At 34.1% G+C, this 24,299-nt stretch overlaps 2 protein-coding genes across 2 annotated transcripts; one reads left to right on the top strand and one right to left on the bottom strand.

The window, feature by feature from the left end:
• Window positions 1-14,629: 14,629 nt before the first annotated feature.
• On the top strand, window positions 14,630-15,661 carry LOC142634006 (uncharacterized). The gene has a single exon (XM_075808270.1). The coding sequence runs from the start codon at window positions 14,771-14,773 to the stop codon at window positions 15,350-15,352; it is 582 nt and encodes a 193-aa protein (XP_075664385.1). The 5' UTR covers window positions 14,630-14,770; the 3' UTR covers window positions 15,353-15,661.
• Window positions 15,662-16,999: 1,338 nt separating this feature from the next.
• On the bottom strand, window positions 17,000-23,402 carry LOC142636185 (protein NUCLEAR FUSION DEFECTIVE 4). The gene is made up of 3 exons (XM_075810312.1): window positions 22,822-23,402; window positions 18,356-19,254; window positions 17,000-17,886 (listed from the first exon to the last, which is right to left on the bottom strand). The coding sequence occupies exons 1-3, from the start codon at window positions 23,149-23,151 to the stop codon at window positions 17,421-17,423; spliced, it is 1,695 nt and encodes a 564-aa protein (XP_075666427.1). The 5' UTR covers window positions 23,152-23,402; the 3' UTR covers window positions 17,000-17,420.
• Window positions 23,403-24,299: the final 897 nt, after the last annotated feature.

Below are 24,299 nucleotides of genomic sequence, written 5' to 3'. Positions count from 1 at the left end.
TAGATTGGATTGATGACATTTTTATTGCTTAATTATGTGTTCATAACAGACCCACTTATGCCCCCCTCCCCCCAATCCATTCACTACTTTGCTCCAAGAAACTCTGCCCTTTGCAAATGACCCAAAATGACATGTCTAACAACTTTAGAAATTGTAGCTCACTGTGAAAACCTTCAAGAAGCCATCTAGACCCCAATTAGCCTTCAGACACCAATAAATTGTGATATTGTGAACGAATTGCAGCGAGTGATGATGCTGTGTTATACGATCGTGTTAACGAATTTCTTCTCGGATGCAGTGAATATTTTCAGCCTAATTAAAATTTTTTTTTGTATTTTTCTAATTTTAACATTTTTTTTGGTGGTGGCATTTTTTATGTTGGTTAAATTTTTTTAATATTATTTTATAAGCCACGTCAGCTTTGAATGTGCTAACAGAACACACATAGTTTGCCACATTAACATTTTCTGTTAATAACTTAACAGAGAGACCAAATTGACTTCAAGTTGAAAATAATATGGACCAAATTGATTCCTACTAAAATGTAAGGACCAAATTGACCACAACCCTAAAATATAAGGATCAAAATGGTATTTTCGCTTTTCTAATATAAGCCGATCTTTTTGAAGCCTCCGTAATAGGTGCCAAAGGCACTCGCTACAAGAATCCATTTTATAATTTTATTTATATATATATATATATATATATATATATATATATATATATATATATATTAAGCACAAAATAACTGATAATATACCTATTTTTTATCACATACTTTTATAGCATATCAATTCGAAAATCAAATAATATACATGAGAATATATGATTATTTTGAGATATGGTATAATATATAATTTACTTTCTAAATTTATGGTAGATAATTTGTTCTCCCTAAAAATTAAATAATTTCTAAAATCAATTTCTACTTCTCTATTTTTACAAATATATAATTTTATAATTTTTGGTGTTTGTAATTAATATCATTATTTTTTGAAGTGCTCCATGTTCTTCTAACTATTGTAATTATACAATACATTTTTCTAATTTTTTTTTTCGTACAACTAAAATTTTTAAGTTTCAAGTTTTGTTATTCAAATTTCTAATTCTCTTAAAGAGATTATTATGATAAGAAAAAATTATTACATAATTGCAATTGATATGCACATTCAAATACATGGTCATGTAGATTGTGTTTTGATATAAAATCAAATTCTCACTTCCAAACAAACTAAAGATTAACTCAAACAAAAACTAAACCAAAACTATAAGAGGAAGTGAGAGGACTTGTGATGAGAAACTACAAAAAACGCAATACCAAACGTATAAACTCAAAGTAGAGATGTTAAAAAACATAAAAATTCATCAACTTAAAGTAAAGTTGCAAGAAAGAATTAAAAATAGAGAGATGGAGATAACATAATCACCTTTTTTGGGAGAGAATGTAACAAAGAATAGCAAAGTTTTTTTTTTTTTTTGATAGGAAGAATAGCAAAGTTATAGAATAAAAGATGATAGGAAGAATATTCATGTTAACGTGTAATAGGTTATGGCCTTTGGCCCACCTTATTTTATTTGTATAGAACACATACTTGTATTGCACACTCTGCTTCCTATATAAAGATACTCATGTATATTTTATTATTTGTGAAATACAATACTATTGATTCAGTATTTCTAACATGGTATTAGAGCCACTGTTCTGACATTTTTGGTATGCTATTTGCAATCTAGTCTTCTCAGTGCTCTCCGCTACCCCCATCATCGATGTCGCCGTTAAAGTTACTGTCATACACTGAAGATCACTGCCTCCTCCAGAAGCCGCATTAAATTTTGCCTTGATCCTGTCGTCACCATTACCATCGTAATCATCTTTCTACAATCTACATCATTGGAAAAGAATTGGCGTCATCGGAGGTCTCATGCGCCTTCACGCGCCACCTGAACTCACTATGCTGCTGTTTTGAGCATTCTTTGATACCTAAAGGACACTCTCTTTCATGGTCTTTACTACTCTGCTCAGTCTCCTCTCGTTCTTCGTGCATTATCTGATGTTGATTTGGTAGGAGATCCCACTGATCGAAAGTCAACAACTAGTTATTGTTTTCTTCTTAATTCTTCTTTGATCTCTTAAAGAAGTAAGAAACAAAACGTTGTGGCTCACTCCAACATTGAAGCGGAATATCGTGCCCTTGTTGATACCACATCTAACTCTTCCGCTTTCGATGATGGCTTCTTAAGGATTTAGGTGTATCTACATCCTCTGCCACTCCTCTTTATTGTGATAACTAGATTGCCATTTGTATTGCTCACAATGATGTCTTCCATGAACGAAATTAACACATTGAGATTGATTGTCATTTTATCTATTACCATCTTGTCCATGGTGCTCTCAAGCTATTCTCGGTTTCCTCTAAAGATCAACTTGCAGATATCTTCACCAAGTCACATCCTAAGGGACATGTTTTGGTTGACAACCTCAAGTTGGTCTTACACCCACCTTGAGTTTGAAAGAGAGCTGTTAATGTGTAATAGGCTATGGGCCTTTGGCCCACCTTTTTTTACTTGTATAACACACATACTTGTATAGCATACATACTTATACTGCACACTTTGCCTCTTATATAAAGGCACTCATGTATTATTTATTACTTGTGAAATACAATACTATTGATTTAGTATTTCTAACAATTCAAAATAAAAGATATAGTTTTAAACACCAAATTACCAAAGTCGTGCTATGAAATAGAATAATATTATATCATAAGATATATATATATATATATATATATATATATATATATAATATTTATAATAAAATAGGATCGCATCTAACAATCAAAGAAAAAAAGATAATAACTTAAAAACACAAACAAATTATCAACTTAAAGTATAACTCAACATAAAAATTCATTAATTTAAAGTAGAGATGCAAGATTGAATTAAAATTCCACCGAAAGAAAGGAATATATATATATATATATATATATAGAGAGAGAGAGAGAGAGAGAGAGAGAGAGAGAGAGAGAGAGAGAGAGAGAGAGAGAGAGAATAACATCTTCTTGAGTGAGAAAAATATAGATTAATGGGAGAGAATAATATATTTATAATAAAGAAGATGGGATAAGAAGAATTAAAATAAAAGGAAGAGTATCAACTTATTTATGGGTTGGAGTGGGTAGACAAAAGGCTAAAAAAGAGGAGGAAATGTTGGAGGAAGTTGAAAATTAATAAAGAGAAGAATTTTTTATTTTGGGGTTAAAAATTAGAGAGTAAGAGTTGGAAATATGTGGATTTTTTTTTCCAGAGTAGCAGCATTTTTTTAGAGTCAAGAAAGTAGCAACACTAAATACTACGTTTTGGCTTTTATATATATATATATGAAACAACTTATTTATGAATACGTAAACACTAGAAATTAAATGGGTGATGTGTAGCAAAGTGATAGACTAGCATCAAAGTGGGTGACCCTTGATTATTATATCTCTCACTCCAAACAGTCAATAGGTTAACCAATGTCCCAAACCTTGACATTAGCTATATCCAACAAATACTCCCCCCCCCCCCCCCCTAAAAAAATCTAAGAATCATATCTATCAATCACTTTTTTAAAAAAAAAATATTACTATATAAATAGCCACCGCCCTCCTGCATGGGGATCAAATCAAGGCTACCTCATTTCCCTGTATTAAGGAGGTACCATTCGGCTCAACTCATATGGCATATCCATCAATCACTTGGTTGAACTATTGAGCAAGTATTGAAAATTGTTGGAGCATTTTAATATTAATCAATTAAAATGAATAAATATTACAACATAAATGTAAAGATGTGGAAGTGAATATGGAAGATGAGGAGTTAGTGAAAATGTTTAATCCCACATTGAAAAGGAGAGAGACTATTTTATTCTTTTAATTGTGGTGATTAATATGCTAATATGAATTGACTCAGATATTAGGCTAGATACATACGCAAGGGGGAGGTGAAGGGTGGAGGTGTCAAAAATAGAAATGAATCAGCCTCTTGGATATTCTTACTTGACAGCCCATTTAGAATAATTACCATATCCGTTGGTGAGTAAATGACCTGAATTAATACTCCATTTTTATTATGGAAAAAAAAGAGTCATTAACCCACTTAATGGACTATCCGTTTGGGCCTTTTCACTCTTCAGAAACTCCTTATCTCACCATCAATTGTGTAACTCCAGCCCTGTAACACCCACTACATCAGAATAATGGACATAATTAATCAGATTAATTTGGGTAGTAATTTCGTGAGGCCTATTGAGCCTATAAATAGACTCATTCAGACCCAACACAAATTACTACAATATACACTAAAAAAAAAGATAGAGGTTCTTAGGAAGGAAGGGTGTTCATTCTGGTGGAGCTTTGGGCTTGAATACTTTGTGCAAAGGTTGTTCTAGTCATACGACACTTGTTGGGTTGTTGTATCATGGGGGAGACAAGTCAGAGAAGGTTTGCACCGGTTACAAAGTTTAGCCAACCAATGGCTTGAATCTCCTTAAAGAAAGCGAGTGTCGCGCCTTAGTCTAAATAGTGTTGTGTAATTTTTCTCTTTAAATAAATAATATTCAGTTTCTCGTTGCGTTATTTCCATTATTATTGTGTTTGCACCAACAATTTTAAGGAGATTCAATGTATGGAACCTACATAGGAGAAACCAAATAAGCCTGTTGGAGATCTCAACAAGCCATTTCGCTTTAAGGGAGCCCACTTCAAGAGATGGAAAGGAAAGGTCCTCTAAGAGTCTTCTCAAAGTTGCCTATAGCCTCACTGACAAGAATCCATCAAAGGTTTCTACTGATGAGATGAATGAGGAAGAATTTAGTCTCCATCAAGAAAAAATAGATAAGTACACAAAAGATTAATATAATTATCACTCTTATCTTTTGAATTGTCTTGCCAATCATTTCTATGATTATTATGATACAATTTATAATTCTGTTAAAAAAATTTGGAAAGTTATACAAAGCAATTATGATACCGAGGAAGCCGGTGCAAAGAAGTATGCTGCTAGTAGATTTTTCTGTTACCAAATGGTGGATGAAAAATCAGTGGTGGATCAAGCACAAGACTTCCAAATGATTGTGGCAGAATTAAGATCTGAAGGTATAAAGATTGGAGACAATTTGGTGGTAGTTGGCATAATTGATAAACTACCACAATCTTGGAGGGAGTTCCAAAAGACTTTGTGGTACAAACAAAAGGAGACATCCTTGGAGACTTTGATCACACGCATCCGTGTGGAGGAGGAGGCTAGATGACAAGATATACTCATGACACAAGAGAGCAATGGTAATTCCACCACAAACGTAAACCTTATTTTAGCCAATAATAATATGCCCAAAAATCATTTTCCTAAAAATGGTCAATTGAAGCCTAAAAAAAGAGTTTTCAAAAATAATAATAGACCCCAAGGAAGGGGAAACCCAAATAAAAATTACAATAAGAACCAATGGCCCCCTTCACAAGATCAATTTAATAGATCCTGTTTTGTTTGTGGCAAGAGTGGGCATCTTGCTCAATTTTGCAAATTTCAGAAATGTAAATTTGTCCCGCAAGCTAATGTAACCGAAGAGCCTTTAGTGGGTATGGTTATAGACATCAATATGGTGCAATATGTTGAAGGGTGGTGGGCAGATTCTAGTGCTAATAGGCACGTCTGCTAGGACAAGAATTGGTTCACATTGTACACTCCTTTTGAAGAAGAAAAAATTGTTATGCTTGGTGACTCTAGCAAAGCCAAGGTTCTTGGGAGTGGTGATATTGATTTGAAATTCACTTCTGGACATGTGCTAACATTGAAAGATGTACTTTACACTCCGTCCATGAGAAAGAATTTGATGTCAAGTTTTTTACTTAACAAGGCTGGCTTCAAGCAAACTATGGAATTTAATAATTATGTTCACTAAAAAGGGATTATTTATGGGCAAGGGTTATGCTTGTGATGGAATGTTTAAATTGAATGTTGAGAATAATAAAGCATTTACCTGTTCAGTTAATATGCTTTCTTCTATTAATTTTTGGCATGCTCGTTTGTGTCATATAAATAGTAGATATATGAGAATCATGAGTAGTTTAAGATTAATTCCAAGACTGACAAAAGATTTTGAAAAATGTGAAACTTGTAGTTAAGCTAAGATTACAAAAAGGCCTCATAAAAGTATTGTAAGAAATACCGATTTATGTGAATTTGAGAGAATTTTAACTCATGGGGGAAATAAATATATTATCACTTTTATTGATGATTTCTCAAAATATACAACTATTTATTTGTTGAAAAATAAAAGTGATGCTTTTGAAAAATTTCAAGATTTTTTAAAAGAAGTTGTAAATCAATTCGGTAGAAAAATAAAAAGAATAAGAAGTGATAGATGCCGTGAGTGTGAATCAAGTGCATTCAACTCATTTGTGCAGTCTTTGAGAATTATCCATGAAATTACTGTACCATATTCACCTGCTTCTAATGGTGTGGCTGAAAGAAAAAATAGAACTCTAATTGAGTTAACAAATGCTATGTTAATTGAATCTAGTGCACCTTTACATTTTTAGGGTGAAATTATTTTAACTGCATGTCATGTTTTGACTAGGGTGCCACAGAAAAAGTCACATACCATACCTTTTGAGATGTGAAAAATGACATAAGCCAAATTTGGAATATTTGAGAGTATGAGGTTGTCTTGCTTATGTAAGACTTACTGATCATAAAATACCTAAATTAGGTATAAGAGCTACTACTTGTACTTTTCTTGGTTATGCAATTAATAGTGCAGCCTATAAATTTTTTGATCTTGAAAACAAAATAATTTTTGAATCTGGTGATGCAATTTTTCATGAAGAAAAATTTCCTTTTAAATTGAAAAATAGTGGGGGTGAAGAAAATATTTTGTCACAACCTAGTTCTTCTACTTCTCATTTACAAAATCAAGAAAATTTGAAATGGAACCTAGAAGGAGTAAAAGAGCTAGAGTTGAAAAGGATTTTGGTCCTGATTATTATGTTTTTAACATTAAGGAAAATTCCTAAAATTTAAAAGAGGTTTTAACATCACTTGATGCTATATTTTGGAAAGAGACTGTAAATGATGAGATGGAATCTCTAATTTCTAACAGAACTTGGAAATTAATAGATCTTCTATCGGGTTGTAAGACTATAGGTTGTAAATGGGTCCTTAGAAAGAAGTTGAAACCGGATGAATCAATAGATAAGTTTAAAGCTAAACTTGTTCCAAAATGCTTTAAACAAAAAGCTGATTTTGATTTCTTTGATACTTTTTCTCCGGTAATAAGAATTACATCTATTAGATTGTTAATTGCTATTGTTGCAATTTTTTATTTGAAAATTTATCAAATGGATGTTTATTCTGTTTTTTTAAATGGGGACCTAGAGGAAGAGATTTATATGGATCAATCCGAAGGCTTTGTAGAGCCTGGACAAGAAAGCAAGGTATGCAAGCTAACTAAATCCATATATGGCTTAAAACAAACATCTAAGCAGTGGCATGAAAAGTTTGATTCTTGCATGATTGAGAATTGATGCGAACCTCAATCGACACGCTTTGAGACCCAACAAAAATATTGGAATATTTACCCAGGAAAGCTAAAATTCAGATTTATGATAGAAACCCTGACCCAACGTTTATAAGAGAAACGCGAACCAAAGGTATAAGTTGACCTTGACCCAATGATTATAAAGAATCACGAACCAAAGGTATAAAGTTTGAACGCCACAAAGAAGAATCCTTGATAAGTTCACAGTTCTTGAAGAACCAAAAGAGAGCAAAGCCTCACCTTTTCTGATTTCTATTCAATAATATTCTTAAAAAACGTTTACAGACTTCAGGGCCTATTTAAGGACTCCACAAAACTTGATAGACAAGAAAATATATTCTAAAATAACCCCTAATTGATACCTTACCATATCAGGAATCAAGTTTGACCTAAAAAGCATTAAATGCACCTAAAAACAAGGAAAATACCTAAAAAACGTACTAAATAATAAAACCCTAAATAAAGGTTGATTTGGTCTGAAATTAGCAGATCCAAAATAGGAAAAAATCTTCCTTAACTGATACAGAGCTGGAAAGTCAATCAGCCATTAATTCATGCCATAAATCACTCCCAATTAAGTCAGATCAGCCCTAAATAGCTTGAATTAAATTTACTACACTTTCATCTTCCTTTGGGCCAAGCTTGGAATATCCTGCGTTAAAATCAGCCCAAATCTCTTGAATCAGCTCATTAAGTGCTTCTTGGATCTTCTTGAATCTTGCTCTTGTAATAGGCCCAACTGGAACATGCAATGGATCCTTGAATGCTTGTTGATTCTCATCAAGAATGGTTATAAATCAAATGAATATGATAAATGTATTTATTCTAAATTATGAAATAATTTACATGTTATTATTAGCCTCTATGTGGATGATATGTTGAGTTTTGGCTCAAATATGCATGTTATAAATGAGACAAAAAATATGCTTAAAAGCCATTTTGATATGAAAGATCTTGGTGAGGTTAGTTTTATTTTGGGCATGAAAATCATAAAAACATGTGATAGAATATTTCTTGATCAATCACATTATTTTGAGAAAATATAATTTTCATGATAACAAAAGTGTAGCTACTCCTTTTGATTCTAGTGTTCATTTATTTCCTATGAATAATGATGATGAGATTTTTAATTAAAAGGATTATGCTAGTATCATTGGTAGTTTGCATTAGGCTACTGATTGTACTAGACTTGACATTGCACATGCAGTAGGAGTGCTTAGCAGATTTACTAGCAAGCCTAGTAAAGATCATTGGCTAGCTATTGAGCGAGTCATTTAATTGGAACCAAAAGCTATGGCTTATTTTATAAAAAGTACCCTACTATGATTGAAGCGTTTAGTGATGCCAATTGGAATACTTTGTCAGGTGATTCTCTTTCTACCATAGGTTACATTTTTACCTTAGATAGTGGTGCTATTTGTTGGAAATCTAAAAAGCAAACAATAATTGCTGCTTCAACAATGAAGCTGAATTAATAGCATTAACTTCAACTAGTGAAGTGGCAAATTGGCTTAGCGATTTGTTATATGAAATTCCACTTCGGGAAAAACCAATTCCACCTATATTAATTCATTGTGATAGCACTGCCGTAATTGGTAGAGTTAAAAACTATTACTACAACAGTAAATCCAGACCTATAAGAAAAAAGCACAGTACCGTGCGATCTTATTTGAGTAGTGGCATCATAACTGTGGATTATATTAAATCTAATGCTAATCTTGCAAATCCATTTACCAAGGCCTTGGCAAAAGATAGAGTTTGGAATACATCGAGGGGGATGGGACTATAGTTCATAAAATCATGAGCCATGTATGAGGATACCCAACCCAAGGACCGGAGATCCTATGAATTGGGTTCAATAGGAAAAACGAATTATATGATGGTTGTAAGAAATGCACTATTTATTTATTTTTAATTATTTATTTTGTAAATAATTTTTTGAATTGTTCATCCTTATGATATAAGTGCATTTATCCTGTAATGTGGAAAGGTTGAGTAAAAAAACTCTTAATGAAATTTGTAGCTCATATGAGTGGGGTGTCAAAATTACATAAGCACCCTTGACAAAATTTCACCTATGTGAGTGTGGGGATGGGGCCACTCCCTATGAGATATGAACTTAATCTCAAATACACTCATGAAACTGGGATTAGCACACGGCCATGAAGTGCTAGCTATAAAAGCTCATGTCAACATCTAGGTTGTTATGTGTAAGCAATGACGTTTAATTTCCCTAAAGCAGTCCTAATTCAAGTCAGAGACCACTACAACTCTGGAGTTGAGATTGTTGTTTTACTAAGTGAAGGTTCAATGCAGATCACACCTTCATGATGCATAGTGACCCGTCTTTACTTGGTAATCTCTCTTTAACTAAAAAAATTAATATTAAAATGAGTGGAGGATTTTTGGAGCATTTTAATATTAATCAATTAAAATGAATAAATATTACAACATAAATGTAAAGATATGAGAGTGAATATGGAAGATGAAAAATTAGTGAAAATGTTTAATCTCACATTGAAAAGGAGAGAGACTATTCTTTTTAATTGTGGTGATTAATGGGCTAATATAAATTGACTCAGATATTAGGCTAGATACGTGCTCAAGAGGAGGTGAAGGATGGAGGTTAGATAATGTTGTGTAAATAGTGTTGTGTAATTTTTCTCTTTAAATAAATAATATTCAGAAGTATTATTTAGTTTCTCATTGTATTATTTCCATTATTATTGTATTTGCACCGACCAAAACTATCCAATCTACTACTCACAAGGACTCCCCAACTACCATTATTGGTTTTGGCCATATAGTTGGCTAAGTAGGGACTATTTATTTATGAGATTACCAATTAGCAAACCACTCAACATTAGGGATGGTTGCCACTATGCTCATATTTGATAAGAGCACCTCAACCTCATATCTTATCTTGAAAGGACCTTGGCTTAGATGCGATGTGGATCACATCGAATGTTTGGACAAAGCAAGGCTAACTTAGCGGCAGATCACGAGCAATCAGGTTGTTGATGCTTAGGTTGTCCATCACTCAAATCACAAGAATGTGAATAATGTGAGGCCTTGTTGGCCTTGGGTTGAGGAGTTGGCATGTCAAACCACGAGCCATGGTGTTAAGAGCCAACTCCACCAATGACATTGGGATAAGTTGCATGTCCATAAAGTCCTTGCCCAGTCGCAACTAATGGCTGAGTCCACAAAAGAGAGGGTTATATATGGACTTCATGGAATTCTGCTCTGTATAGGTAGTCACCAGGTGATACATGGCTCCTGTTAAAAGTCCTCAACAATAGTTATTATGTGAAAATAATCATTACATGTAAAGTTTGAGGTCCATGAGGGAGCTTCAATAGAAGATCTATAAACTGTATTAAAAATCAGAGATGAAAAAAGAAAACTATATTGTCATTCATCTTATTAAATTTAACTCTCTTTTTTTTTTTTGAAACATGTCATTCATCTATTAGACGAGAGCTATTACAACATTATTAGAATCAGGAGAAACAAACTTCATTATGAAATTTAACTAGAATGTCATTTATCACAAAATTAAATCTCATTAGAATGAAACTTGTCATAGGAAACCAGAGAATGTAAATTGGATTCCATCCTAAAATTTTTAAATAACTTTATTAGATTTGAAAACTAATTCTTTATTAAATTTTGATCTAAAATAAAATAAAATACTATATCATAAACGTTATGCTCTAAAAATCATGGTTGTGCTAAGTTGTTTAAGATATGGGTTACATGCATTTGCACACCTCATCACGTGACTCACGTACTCTGAATTTTTTCTTTTTTTCTGATTAATACGTGCTCCTAGTTCAAGAACTATAATTTCTCCTCATGCACATACTATCGTAGAGGCATATAGATTCTAAATTATTTCTTCACTAACAAACAATACCTTAGGTCTAAGTTTGAAGCGAACTTTTTCATCAACCTTTTCAATTTGCATGCGCATGCATAAAAAATAGTATCATACTATCATATCATTACACTACTAACCACCTTTATGTTAAACAAACAAAATTAGTTGTGAAATGATGAACCTAGCTCAAGCTCACACTAGTAAACTCCTAAGTTTCAATTATGATGTCCACATCAAGTGACATTACAACCATACTTAATGTCAGTTAGCTTGAACAACTAATTAATCTATGTTTGTAGTATGAGAAAATAGTTTTCTCTTTTCTTTTTCTTTTCTTTATCCTTATTGTACTCTAATTTTTGGGCCACTCAATGTGTGTCAATTATTATGCATTATTATTATTATTTGTTTGAAAGAGGATAGAACTGAATCTCGATGTCACCAAGTATACTCCAGAAATGAGACAACTGACAACATGCAAATATGCTCACATATTGAATTAAATTGACATTTTCAACCATGAGGTACTTTATTATTATTATTTAGTAGGTTTTTCACGGTCCACTTTAATGGTGTTAGGAAAAGTGCCAAAGCATCACTAACCCCAAACGATTAACTAATGTAAGCATTGCTGGATTGGATATCTAAGAGAATATTGGGAAAACACCATTATACTTATTGTTTCTCTCTCCCCGGGCAAATATCTTTGTGACCTTAATTTTTTTTCCCACCCATAAAAAACAAAAAACAAAAAACATTTGTAAAATTTTAGCTTTGTCTTATTTAGTTTTCTATCTCTATTTTATGGTTTAATAGTGTTATTTACTTGTTTATCTCTGTACAAATCATTTTTAAAATAAATAAAAAATTCAAAAGTCATTCTATTCTCATGTGCAACCTACCTCTGTGCAGAGATAATTACAATGCCACTCACACTTTATGACGGAAATAATTTTTTAAAAAAAGGTACACAAAAATAAATTATAACATAGATAAAAATTGTGATTACATAAAAGGCAGTAAGGACCATATATACTATGAATGTGTGAGAAATTGCGAGGTGATCCCCAAGCTTGCAACGTGACAAGATGTGGGATCTTAAATTGATTCATGTGGATTTGAAATGAAGCACACTTTGTACTCTTTTAGTTTACATCAAAAACTCCAAAGTTCATCATTAAGAAAAAGTTGTTTTACCCAGAAGAGAACATATGCTATTCACAAGCAAATAGTATTCTAACGTCAATTTGGGTCCCGTGAGTTCAAAATGTAATTGATAGGAGCATGTGATTGTATGCAAAACTGGGACACAAACAAAACTCTGTCGTAGTGACTTTGGAGACAATAGTTAGTGTAGGAGAATTAATAAAATATTAAGACTAGTTTTGATGCGACAGAAGAAGGCGCCAGCAAATTAAACTCTTTATTAAAGGCAGCCCATATGGCGTCATGCATGTGTGAGCGCGAACATTTGGGTGCCTAGCTAACACATTATGAGATAGTGATGTATTTTTCACCTTAAGATTCACTGAATGACTGAAAGATTAAATCATAAGTCAAGGTAAAAATATTATTAAAAAAGGGTAAAGTTAGACGCAAACTTTTCATCATAATTTGTTGAGTATCAAGTTGTGATTGGTATAATATTACTTTTGCATGGTCCTATCACTCACGTTATTTTTATTTTTTCCCAATCACCATATATGACTTCAATAATTATGAAGAAAAAAAAAGTTGGAAAATTTTTTATGTCACATTGTCAATATATGCCTTGTAATCTTAATGGTTGTCATGGATTCCTGTTTGTCTTTTAGGGTATGTTTGGAATTGCAATGAATATAGTTTAATTACAATGCAGAAATTTAATGAAGGTCACAGTTACATTGTAGATTTATATTTTTCAAATTCCTGTATTGCATTAGATACTCATGAATTTTAGGAAAAACCATAGAACAAAAAGGAAACTCCTTGTCATAGTGCTGACATTTTTCTATTCTTGAGTGTTGCAAATGACATCCTCAAATAAGTTAGCAGCAAATTGTTTCCAGAATATATTTCTTTTGAGTTGCCTACCGAGAGGATCAATTAAAGAACAAAGCCAGTGAAGTTGTTTGGGATATATTAACAATGGAAGCTATTACTTGAAGGAAAGCTAACTACGCCCTTAGATTCTTATATAAAATCAAATCATTGGTGGGCAATTTGTTAGCTCATAATCGATAATTAATATCATAATATATAATTATGTAATGAGGCCCCAGATGACAACAGTTCAACGTGCAACTTAAGCTGATATCATATCATGTTCTAAGTCGCCCATTAGATATAATTTAATCAGGAATTAGTTAGTGATGACAGACAAAACCTAATACAATTTAAGTAAACAAGAAAGTCCTATCTTAGATTAATACTTTCCAAGCCTTCTTACTTTCCTAGTAGTCCAAAGAAAGTTGATTCTCTATAGATACGGGAAAGCTTTTCTACATCATGGATACTGAAAAATTAAGTAACAAGTTCATTTATTTTACCACTTTTTTTAAAGCAACAAGTTCGTTTCCCCATCAATTAGTAGAGTTAAGGTAAGGACCATAAATACTTGAAAATTTTATTAATTCGATCTTTCAACATCGAATGAATTGGCTTCTTGAGTGGCATTTAGTTTTGGGGAATCGGAGTGTGCATCCCAATAGATGTGCCTATGATGCTGCGACCGAAAAAAAGCACAAAAATCGGTTAGTAATTTAGGGCAATTAATTAGTCATGGGAGTTCGGTCAATCATATGTAATTCATGTTGTTAGGTAGGAATGAATATAAGGGATTGCTTTTTGCTTAAACCAAACCCTTATCAGTCTTTGGCAAAAGGGTTGTCAAGTTTGAAATTGGAGCCCGAGCCACTTTCCTCCCAACTTCACACACAAAAACGAGTAGTGTGTGTCCCACACATTACTCTTTAGGCAAGCCGTGATTGATGGCAAACATTTCCACATGGAATCCTTAGGTCTCACTTCTCATAGTTCCATCACTCTTAGCCCTATTTTTTGGAGGGAACATGGGCATGCATACCCCACATTACTTTTCTTTTTCTTTAGTCACTCTCAAGTTTCAACTTTCAACTAACATCCATTCTATAAAAGAAAAACCAACCCCCCAAAAATAAAAGTCTAAGTAAGCCCTCAACTTCACCGACTTCTTTCCACATTATCTTCACCTCCAACTTTATATAAATATATATCACTCTGGCTCTTTCCCAAATTATCACACACACACACACACACACACACACACACACATTCATATCATTCCTATAGCCATGGATTGGTTCTCATGGCTATCTAAAACCGGCCTTGAGCCTTCTCTAGTCTACGAGTATGGCCTTGCTTTTGCTCACAATGAGCTTGAAGAAGAAGACATGGTTTACTTCAACCATGAGTTTCTCCAAAGCATGGGGATTTCCATAGCCAAACATAGGCTAGAAATCCTCAAGCTTGCTAGAAAGGAGAAGGGTGCAAGTCCACGCCCCATATCAAGGCTTCTCGTCGCGATCAAGAGGACAAAGAGGTGCTTAACTAAATACATTCGTACATGGATTCATCGCGAGGAGTCAGCTCTGGTGGTTGTACCAAGGCCTAGTTATGGGACAAGATGGAAGGGAGCTATGATGAAGAGGAACAAAAGATTGATGACGGCAAAACAAGGGAGGTTGTTGCTCACAAATGGGAGTCCTATGGTGGCTAAATCAGGGCCAATTTGTGTTGATAGTTTTTCAAGTCCTATGGTGCATGATCATCTTCGTAAGGATGAAAAGATGGATGAAAACGATGATGGGTACTGGTCGACTGGCATTGAAGAGATCAGGTGGGATACCATGTTTCAAGATTTAAAACCCACATAAATTTTTTTCCTTTTGTTTTGTATGTCTTAGCTGTATTTTGTATTTGATCTCTTTGTATTTTCCTCTATTCAAGTTAATTTAATGGTGAGAGATGGGTTTTTTTGGGATCTTTTACCAGAGAGTTTTGATTGTGTGTTTGAGAAGACTTTTTTTCATTAGTAGTGGTGGGTGGGTCATGCAGATGGCAGAGTTTAGTACCAAGGTCTGTTTCAGTAATGAGATTGTCTGCCCTGCTTTTGCATGTTTAAAGGCCTTTATTCAAAGATAGAAGAGAAAGCACTAGTATTTTTAGTGTCTTTGTTAGCAGAATTATAGTGTTTGATAATTTCACTCCATTTTTCAAGCATGGTTAAGTTCATTGTTATTATTCAGCCAAACAAAATCATCAGTTTTATTTTTGATGTTGAAGATGGCAAAAAAAATCCACATCAGTAAGGGAGAAAAAGGAATTTAAGTATTGTATCTCTTTTGATGCCTTTTGACTCTGACAAGTATACTTTAGTTGAAAATTTGACCCATCTGACATACAATATTGGTTCGACATGGCAAAATGCAATTAAGATCTTGAATATCTACAAAAATTATTCAAATACTTTATATACTCCTTTTGAGATGGGTTTGGGGCTCAGTGTATAAGGTATTTAATATTCTCGTATCAATTAATTACTATTAGGAAAGACATTATTTCATTACTTCAAAATCAGCACTTTTCATTTTCCATGGAAATATTGTAGACCTCAGCGTAACTTTCACTTGTAAAGCTCACTAGAGGTGGTGTCTCATGAGACGATCAGTTTTGGGTTCCACATGTTATGGCCTTGTGAAGGGGAGGTCGCATGAGATGTCTCATGAAATAATTTTCCCATTGCTACATGATATTGAGGAAAGTTTTAGAGTTTTACTTTATAATATTGAATAATTTATTTGTTAAATAAATGGAGGATGAGAAGTACTTTCTAGCTCAAAAAAATAGGATTAACCTGAAGTAAGCCAATTAATATAAAGTCAAGTACAATTCTGGGGGTGCAGTCCAAAAACTACATGATTCAACCAAACCAGCCCCAACTTGTCACTAAGAAATTGTGTCAACCAAATTTAAAATATAAGAAGGGGTATTTAAGGATATACGATATCAATTATCAGCAGAGCCATGTATTTTTCAAGTGTTTTGTTCTTATCATTTCTCCATGAATAATGCTAAATCTAAAACACTTGAAATAAACAATTTTAATCATAGTAGATACATTACCCAAATGTACCATAAAAGAACCCTTTCTTCAATTACTAAACGGTTTGGATATAGTTTTAAAAAAAAATCAGCCCAACCTGGCGTGAGATTTTCTAAATTCTAATTTTTGGTAAGTAAAAATTGTTTGGCCCTGGTGAGTTTAGCCAGCTAATTTGCATAAAAGTTAGACAAAATGTGTCTTCAAGATAATAGACTTATTGTTTAAATCCATTTTTTGTTTCACCAATAAGCAAATAAGCTGATAGCAAGTAAAAAAAGGGGAAAACTTCTAGCATATCTTCCCTAGAGGTACACTTCAATGGGTGTGAGAAAAAAGTCCAAAAAGACTTCAGATGCCATGGAAAGCATATTAAGAGAATTCATAGCCAATGTAATTTCACAATACATGCCATCTCTACAGGTAACCAATAAACACAGCAGGTTGATTGATGTCAAAATTTGGAAGATTCGCCTCAAGATGAAATGTGATTGTATTGATACATAAGGGAGGAAAAAAAAATAGTCCCTCAAACGCTAATAATGAAAACTTATATTCGAGACGCCTTCTCTAAGCCTCAAGAAACTATATCTTATTATAGATATAAATGACTTTAATCGAATCTTCCCCAAACAAACTGCCATCAGCTGGCAGCCTGGCACACAACCAACAAATAATTACCTTGGGGGCAACCAAGGCTTGGCAGATTGCACGCATATAACGATACTGCATAGTAAAGGCATGCCACAGATATTCCCTATGCAGCTGAGATAACTTTATTGGAGCATACCTCTACAAAACCGGCATGTCCCGATCCTATCGGGTATTATTAACTCCAACCATCAGTGGTTTGAACTTTGAGGATGTCGGAAAGAACCCCCAGCATAAAGCATTTGGTAAACTGGTCGTACTCTAATTGTCAGAATTATGCTCACAATGGTGCCCAGCCCACTAAGGCCAGCTAGAATCAGGAATGTCAGCCTGAAGCAATTGGGACCTAAACAGGTAGACGATCCTTGCTTAGCAGCTTCAGTGTCATATATATAACCAGCAAGCAGAGCTGAGAAAAGGACTGCACCAATTGGATTGCCTAAAGCCATGGAGTTGTAAATTATACCAAAATTTCTTAACCCAAAAATCTCAGAAGCAGTTGGGACCATTATAGAATACTGAACACCATAGCAGATTCCCAGCAAAGCAGTTGCAACGTAGAGAGTGCCACTGAGGCCTAACGCATATAAAAGGAATGATACAATCATGAAAAGATGTGCACATATCATCCAAAATGTGCGAGGAAGTGTTCTTGACCTGCGGTGAACATAATCTCATATCAAGACATTATTATGGCCTTATAAAATAGCAAGAAAATAACACCCATGAAAAAGACAAGGTTTAAAATTTACTCAGGATTATAAGAATTTAGGTCACAATAGAAAGGTTTGTGAAACTGTTGAGAAACATGTGCTAGAACCCAATTCAGAAAGATAAGTTCCCCGCATTGCAAAAGAAGAGAGAAACAAAGAGAAAAGAACAGAATGCTTGTAAGGGGCCAAAAAGATTTTTCCAGAATATACTAAGAGTCTTGTAGCTCAATTAGCCCCTCCTAATGTTTCCAATTGAGACATCCAAGGTTCAAATTCCACCTCTCACATTGAAACTATTGAATTATCAAAAAAAGCTTTTTCCAGAATATTCATAGAAGCTAAAATTAAGCTATGTATGCTTGATGAAAAAGTGAGAGCCATAGTTAGAAGAAGAAGAAGAAGCGAGTAATGACCTGACAAAGTGTTCAGAAACGACACCCGAGCCAAGACGACCCACAAAATTGCAAAAGCTGAAGAGAGACAGCAATAACGTGGTATCATCAACACCTAATGCAATCCCAATCTGAGCCAAATTATTGAGAACTGTTACTCCTGTACCAACTGCAAGGAAATATGAAAACCAAAGAAGCCAAAAATCAGCCTTGACAAGAGCTTCACGAAGCTTGAAATCCTCCCCCCTACGAGGAGGTCTCCTTTTCTTCTTGATTGCCCCCTCCCCAACAGCAAGAAGTGTTTCCACGTCTGAAGCTTCCTCATTCTCATAGAAACTTCCAAGATATGTAGCTGATGAAGATGGTGTCAACAAAGGACTTGTCTGGGTTGCAACACCTTCTCCCTGAACCAAATTGTCTGAAGAATTAACTGCAGAGGAAAGTTTCTTTGCAGGGAAAAGTGTCATTTTCACAGGAATTGCAAGGGGGGCCATTAGAAGGATGACCATTATGGCAACTAAAATGTAGGAAACAGTGCCACTTAGAGAAACTGTGTCACTAATCACTGTAGTTGAGAGAAGATAGATAGCAAGCAAAACACTAGCACCTTGAGTGAAAAGAAAATGGACATGCTCTGAAGAGTCTTCTCCAGATGCTGGAGTACAAGCTCGAATAAAGTACATCAAGGCTAAACATAAAACAGGAAGCCCAATCGCAAGGAACAACAACAGTTTTGAAGATGAGCTGTTAAGTACCGTACCATATATCACTGTATATACTGCAGCACTGAGTCCAATATAACCTTTGAGAATACCAGCCACAGTGCCCCTACTTAGAGGGAAGTTTCTCATGTTGGTTACAAGCACAGCTGTACCAAACCATGCATTGCTATTGGTGGCGATACATAGTGCAATCCATAACTGCCATTGCGTCAAGTACAGAGTTTAAGTAGGTATGCTACAAGATATATTTATATAGCAATAGCAAGTTTCTAAATGGGTATGCCACAAAAAAATTATAGCATGCAGTGTTATGAGGGAACCAAAAGAAATTAACGGTAATTGCAAACAGCTTAAGGGGGAAAAAGGTTGATATTTCAAATGAACGATCGTTTGTTCACAGAAACAACTCTCCTCTACTCACTCAAAGCATTAACTTCCACAAGAATTTATTTGTTTGTCCATAATATTGCATCTCTTCATTGAGATACGAGAAGAAAACAGAAAAGAGAATTAGATATCTTTTCAGAAACTGGAATGGATGATGCAGGACTACATAAACAGGTATTCACATGTGATATGAGGAGATAAAATCTATAATTTAATAAACTCATTTTCATTCACATCTCTGACTCCCAATCAGTGGTAAAATAATCCACCATCAAAAGGTCACATAATAATTGTAAAATGGCCTGGCTAGCTCTATAGCTTGCTTGCAGATAACAAATTTAACTAAAGTCTAAAACCAACATATATAGAGAGAGAGACATGCCTAAAATCATGGGAATCTAATAAGTTGCAAAGATGCAATCTAAAGTATTGGACAGGAAATGAACTGCATTAAATTTCACAAAAAACTTTATTAAAAAAGAATGTGAAGGGTAAACCAACTGATTTTCCTTCATCACAGCATCCACTCCATCCAAGCTCTGGCAGTGGAAGGGAACCAGAGAACTTATTATTGACAGAACTTATTCATGACATTTAACCAATAATGCAATAAGAAAAAAGAAAAAAAGAAACACACATGCAACAAACACAAACCTACAAATGTCATATGAAAGAACACGTCCTTTAATCACACTACAAAATCCACAACCTATAATGCGATCCACAAAAAGTAAATAGTATCAGGATCAGGGAATACAGCAAGTAATATGATTTGACTATGACCTGATCAAAATGTGATTAGGAAAAGATAAGACTTATCTGTTCACAAAATTGAATTGGATGGTCATTCAGTGCATGTGTTAATTTTGGTGTTTCCCACACTGATCTTTCGTGATAATTTGATAATTGGGGGAGGGGGTTTTCAACCCTAGATGCCCTTTTTGGAAAAACTAAGAAGTGCCAGCCAATTGAGCTACAAGGCTCTTGGCATTTCCCACAGTGATATTTAAAGAGAATGTTCAAGAATTAAAGAGACCATATACCACCCTAATTAAGAAACCACTACACCCTATAGCCAAGCGGTACCTCACTGGCTTTCTCCCATAATAAGGGGGTACTTTCAACTTTCAACCCATGGGAAGGGAAAGACTAGTCCCCGTGTAGCATTGCACCAACTTACTACTCTTAGAATAGTAATATAGGACGTGCATAGGAAAACCAATCAATCTCTCCATGATTCCATGATAGAAATTCTTCAAATCAATGAATACTTATGTCCATGTGAATACTAGTAGTCTAGTAGTCCATCTTAATTTACACATTAATATATGAAAAAACAAGTCTGTATGCCTTGTTACCTTGTCTTTAAAGCCTAGAATTCTTTTTTCCTTATTTTATTATCTATTTTGATATATAATGTTTAAGAATGTTAGGTAATTAAATCACAGAGCTTTGACCCCCGCGTCCTGATCCTAAGAAGTAAAAACAATTTTAAGTCCATGTTTGAAAATGACACTTCTATATTTTCATAGTAGTTACATTAGTAAAAATGACCTACGGTAACCTCTCTTAGACCCTGCAAAAGTGGAAGCTTTGTGCACAAGGTAAGAGAAAATACATTAGTAAAAATGACACTAGTATCATTTTTCACAGACTAGAGACTATGAGCTTATAAACTAAAAGTCACCCTATTCAACTTGTCGCAAAATTTAATAGGGATTTCTCATAAAATCCTTCTACTTCCTAGCTCTCTAACATGAACACCTCCATAGTTCTTAATTTTTTGTCACTTCCAGTTCTTAATTTTTTGTCACTTCCAGCTGTTTACAGGCTTTTTATTGCTATTCAAATATTACTTAGATAGACTAATGATTGCCATAGATTTATACAATTGAAAAGCTACTCTACAAGCTCCTTGGTGATTTCGGCACCCATATTTAGAAATTTAATTAATCTTACTTCGGGTTTGCACCAACCCAAACATTAATATGAGAGAACAAAGCTAAATGATGTACTTATTCTATTCAAGCTATCCATAAGCACAACCTGCACGAAGTTCAAATTGATGCAAAAATATATGATCTATTACATGGAGATTGAAAGATTTGATATTGCTTTTACTGCATGTTTACATTAGATATTCCATACATCACTGGGCATCCATGGACATTTGGAACACTACTGTAGATGATTAGCAAAATCCAATAATAAAAAATAAGGTGCTCAAGTTTGATTCTATACTTTCAACAAGGGAAAATCTGTGCATGAGGATTTTGTTCAACTTAAGGAAATTCATCCGCTCCAGGTCACAATGCTTAGACTGAAATCCAAATAAAGAAACTAAACTCCTAACATGTTGATATACAAATTTTACAGCCTTCATGAGTTTGAGAAATTATAGAGGCTCTAGACTTATGTTGCATGTGGACCTCACTAACAAGGATTAAATTAGATGGGGTCAAAAAAAGTAAACACGGTTACAAATTGATAATTTTTCATTTTGAAAGAAGATTTTCTTCAAAATTTTAAGGTATATTAGCAGTAGAAAAATGTCTCAACGTACCCTTCCAATAGTAAATAGAATTTCACTGATTTAAATGTTATTTTTCAGCAGAAACATGTCGATTCAAGAAGATGCCCTGTATTTTCACTAGCCCCTTAAGCATCTAAATGACAGCTCAGCAGGAAGTATTACTAAATTGCAGACAAATTCACCAAATTACAACATCAATTTCTGCAAGCTCAAGACATACAATTGGGCAGCTGTGGAATTCTTAAAAAAATATTTGCATAAAACAAGTAAAATTCCAAACATGAAATGCTATAATCAAGCAGTCATCTTAAAAAATTTTATACATAAACCATTAAAACTCTATTTTGAGGCAAAACCTAGTTCAAGAAATAGTCGTAAATTGTAATCTATTCTACATTTAAGTACAGAAGAGGTTATGTAAGGATTTACACTTTTACAAAGAAAATTTAGAAAGAAAGACAGTTCTTTCTCACAATCAATTTCAAAAGGTATGCATAGAAAAAACAAAACCAAAGGAATAATCCCACAACGATCAAATAGACAAGCAGGAATGCAAAAAAACACAACCTTGAAGAAACCAACTCACTAGCCAGTTGTTCCAGACAATCCATTTCAAAAGGGTATGTAATAATGCATAAAAAGACAACTAAACCCACCAAGCAATAATGCCAAAACAATCAAATCCACAAAAGGATATGCAAAAATTTCAATTCCAGAATAAAACTAACTCACCAACCAGTTGCTTTATGCAACCAAGTTCAAACATGATCTCCCCAAAAGAAGTCCTGGAATACATCAATTAAAACAAAACTAGATTGGTATAGAGTGATGAAGTGATCACTCACCAGCCAGTAAGGCAAGTTTTCAACAGTCTGACTAACAGAAAGCCATAGAACACCATATCCAGAGAAACAAAGCACAGTACCAACCAAAAGAAGAGACCAAGGTGGGAACTTGTTGCAGGCAATACCAGGAAGAATACCCACACTCTCTCCAATATCATTGGCCACTCCAAGTATTGTAATCTGCTGCTGATTGTAACCCATAACTGATTTGATTTCAGAGGAGAAGAGTGGGAAGTTGTAGGAATTCCCAGCAGCTATTTGGACCCATACAGCAGCTGCCAAACCCACCCATGGTGGCCTGCTTCCAGCTTTCAGAACTAGTTTTGGCATTGGTCACTGTATACACCTTTTCACTTTGTACTCTTGGGTTATGAAATCTAGTACATACGTGGATATATATACTATACTCAGAGCAAAAAGTATTGAAAAATTAGGACATAGAGAGATTTGCTGTTTGATTTTGATCGGAAAAAGAGAGGTATAAGGGAATTTCTTGCCTTATTGGGACTGTTGAAGAGAGAGAGAGAGAGACAGGATTTGAAGGGTCAAGGACAGGGAGGTGTTGTTCTTGTGGGAAAGGCAGCTCTGTTTTGTTATTTTTTGTTTTAGAAGTGTGTGGTCCGACCCCCATATAGTCCCACCCAATGAAATCTTACCATGTTCGTAGCGGCACGACTTCTTAGGGCTTCAGGTAGAGCCTACCTCCCATATCTTTCTTCTTCTTTTTTTTCTTTCTTTTTTTTTTGATAAGAAACTTGGATATATTTTCATTAGACACCTCCCATATCAGTTCTTATGCTGTAGTTCCAAGCCAACCTACCAGTATAGCCATAAGGCCATACCCTCAGGGTAAAAATAGTGTTACATAAATTATTAGGTTCAAAAGATAGAGGAACATAATGAATTGGTTCAATGGTATCTAAGGTCTCATGATATTAATAACATTTTAGGTTCGTAATCACTCGTTTCTATCCTTGGAAATAGTCAAATACTTGGGAATAGTATGGCATAGATACCATAGTAAATAATATCATTTGTGATGTCCTATTTTTATAGTCTTTAAAGCTTCGTTTGGATTGGCGTATGCGTCTTGTGTCTTTACGTTTTTGCCTTTCTTTTTTTCTTTTCTTTTTTTTTTTAACTAGCGTCTATTGCACTGTTCATGGGACATGAACAGTGCATTAAGGCAAGTGAACAATGTTTTCTTATGTGAACAGTAACTTAGAAATTATTATTTTTATTGTTTTTGGCAATAAATTTTCAGTTTTCAGTAAAATAAGCAGTATCCAAACGCACACTTATATCAAGGGTTTTAAAAACAAAATGATATCGGTTGTTTGACCATTACATTTTTAACATCAATTTAACATCTTTTAGCTACTTTTTGATTGAGGCAGCGAGCCTGGATGAGGAAAGTGTAGAATTTCTCCATTTTGAAAAATCTCATATTTGTGGTAAAATGAGATTTGAAAATCTCA

This window comes from Castanea sativa, chromosome 5 (genome assembly GCF_040712315.1).
Source record: "Castanea sativa cultivar Marrone di Chiusa Pesio chromosome 5, ASM4071231v1".
NCBI classification, from domain to species: domain Eukaryota; kingdom Viridiplantae; phylum Streptophyta; class Magnoliopsida; order Fagales; family Fagaceae; genus Castanea; species Castanea sativa.
This window is presented reverse-complemented; position numbering and strand designations above follow the sequence as displayed.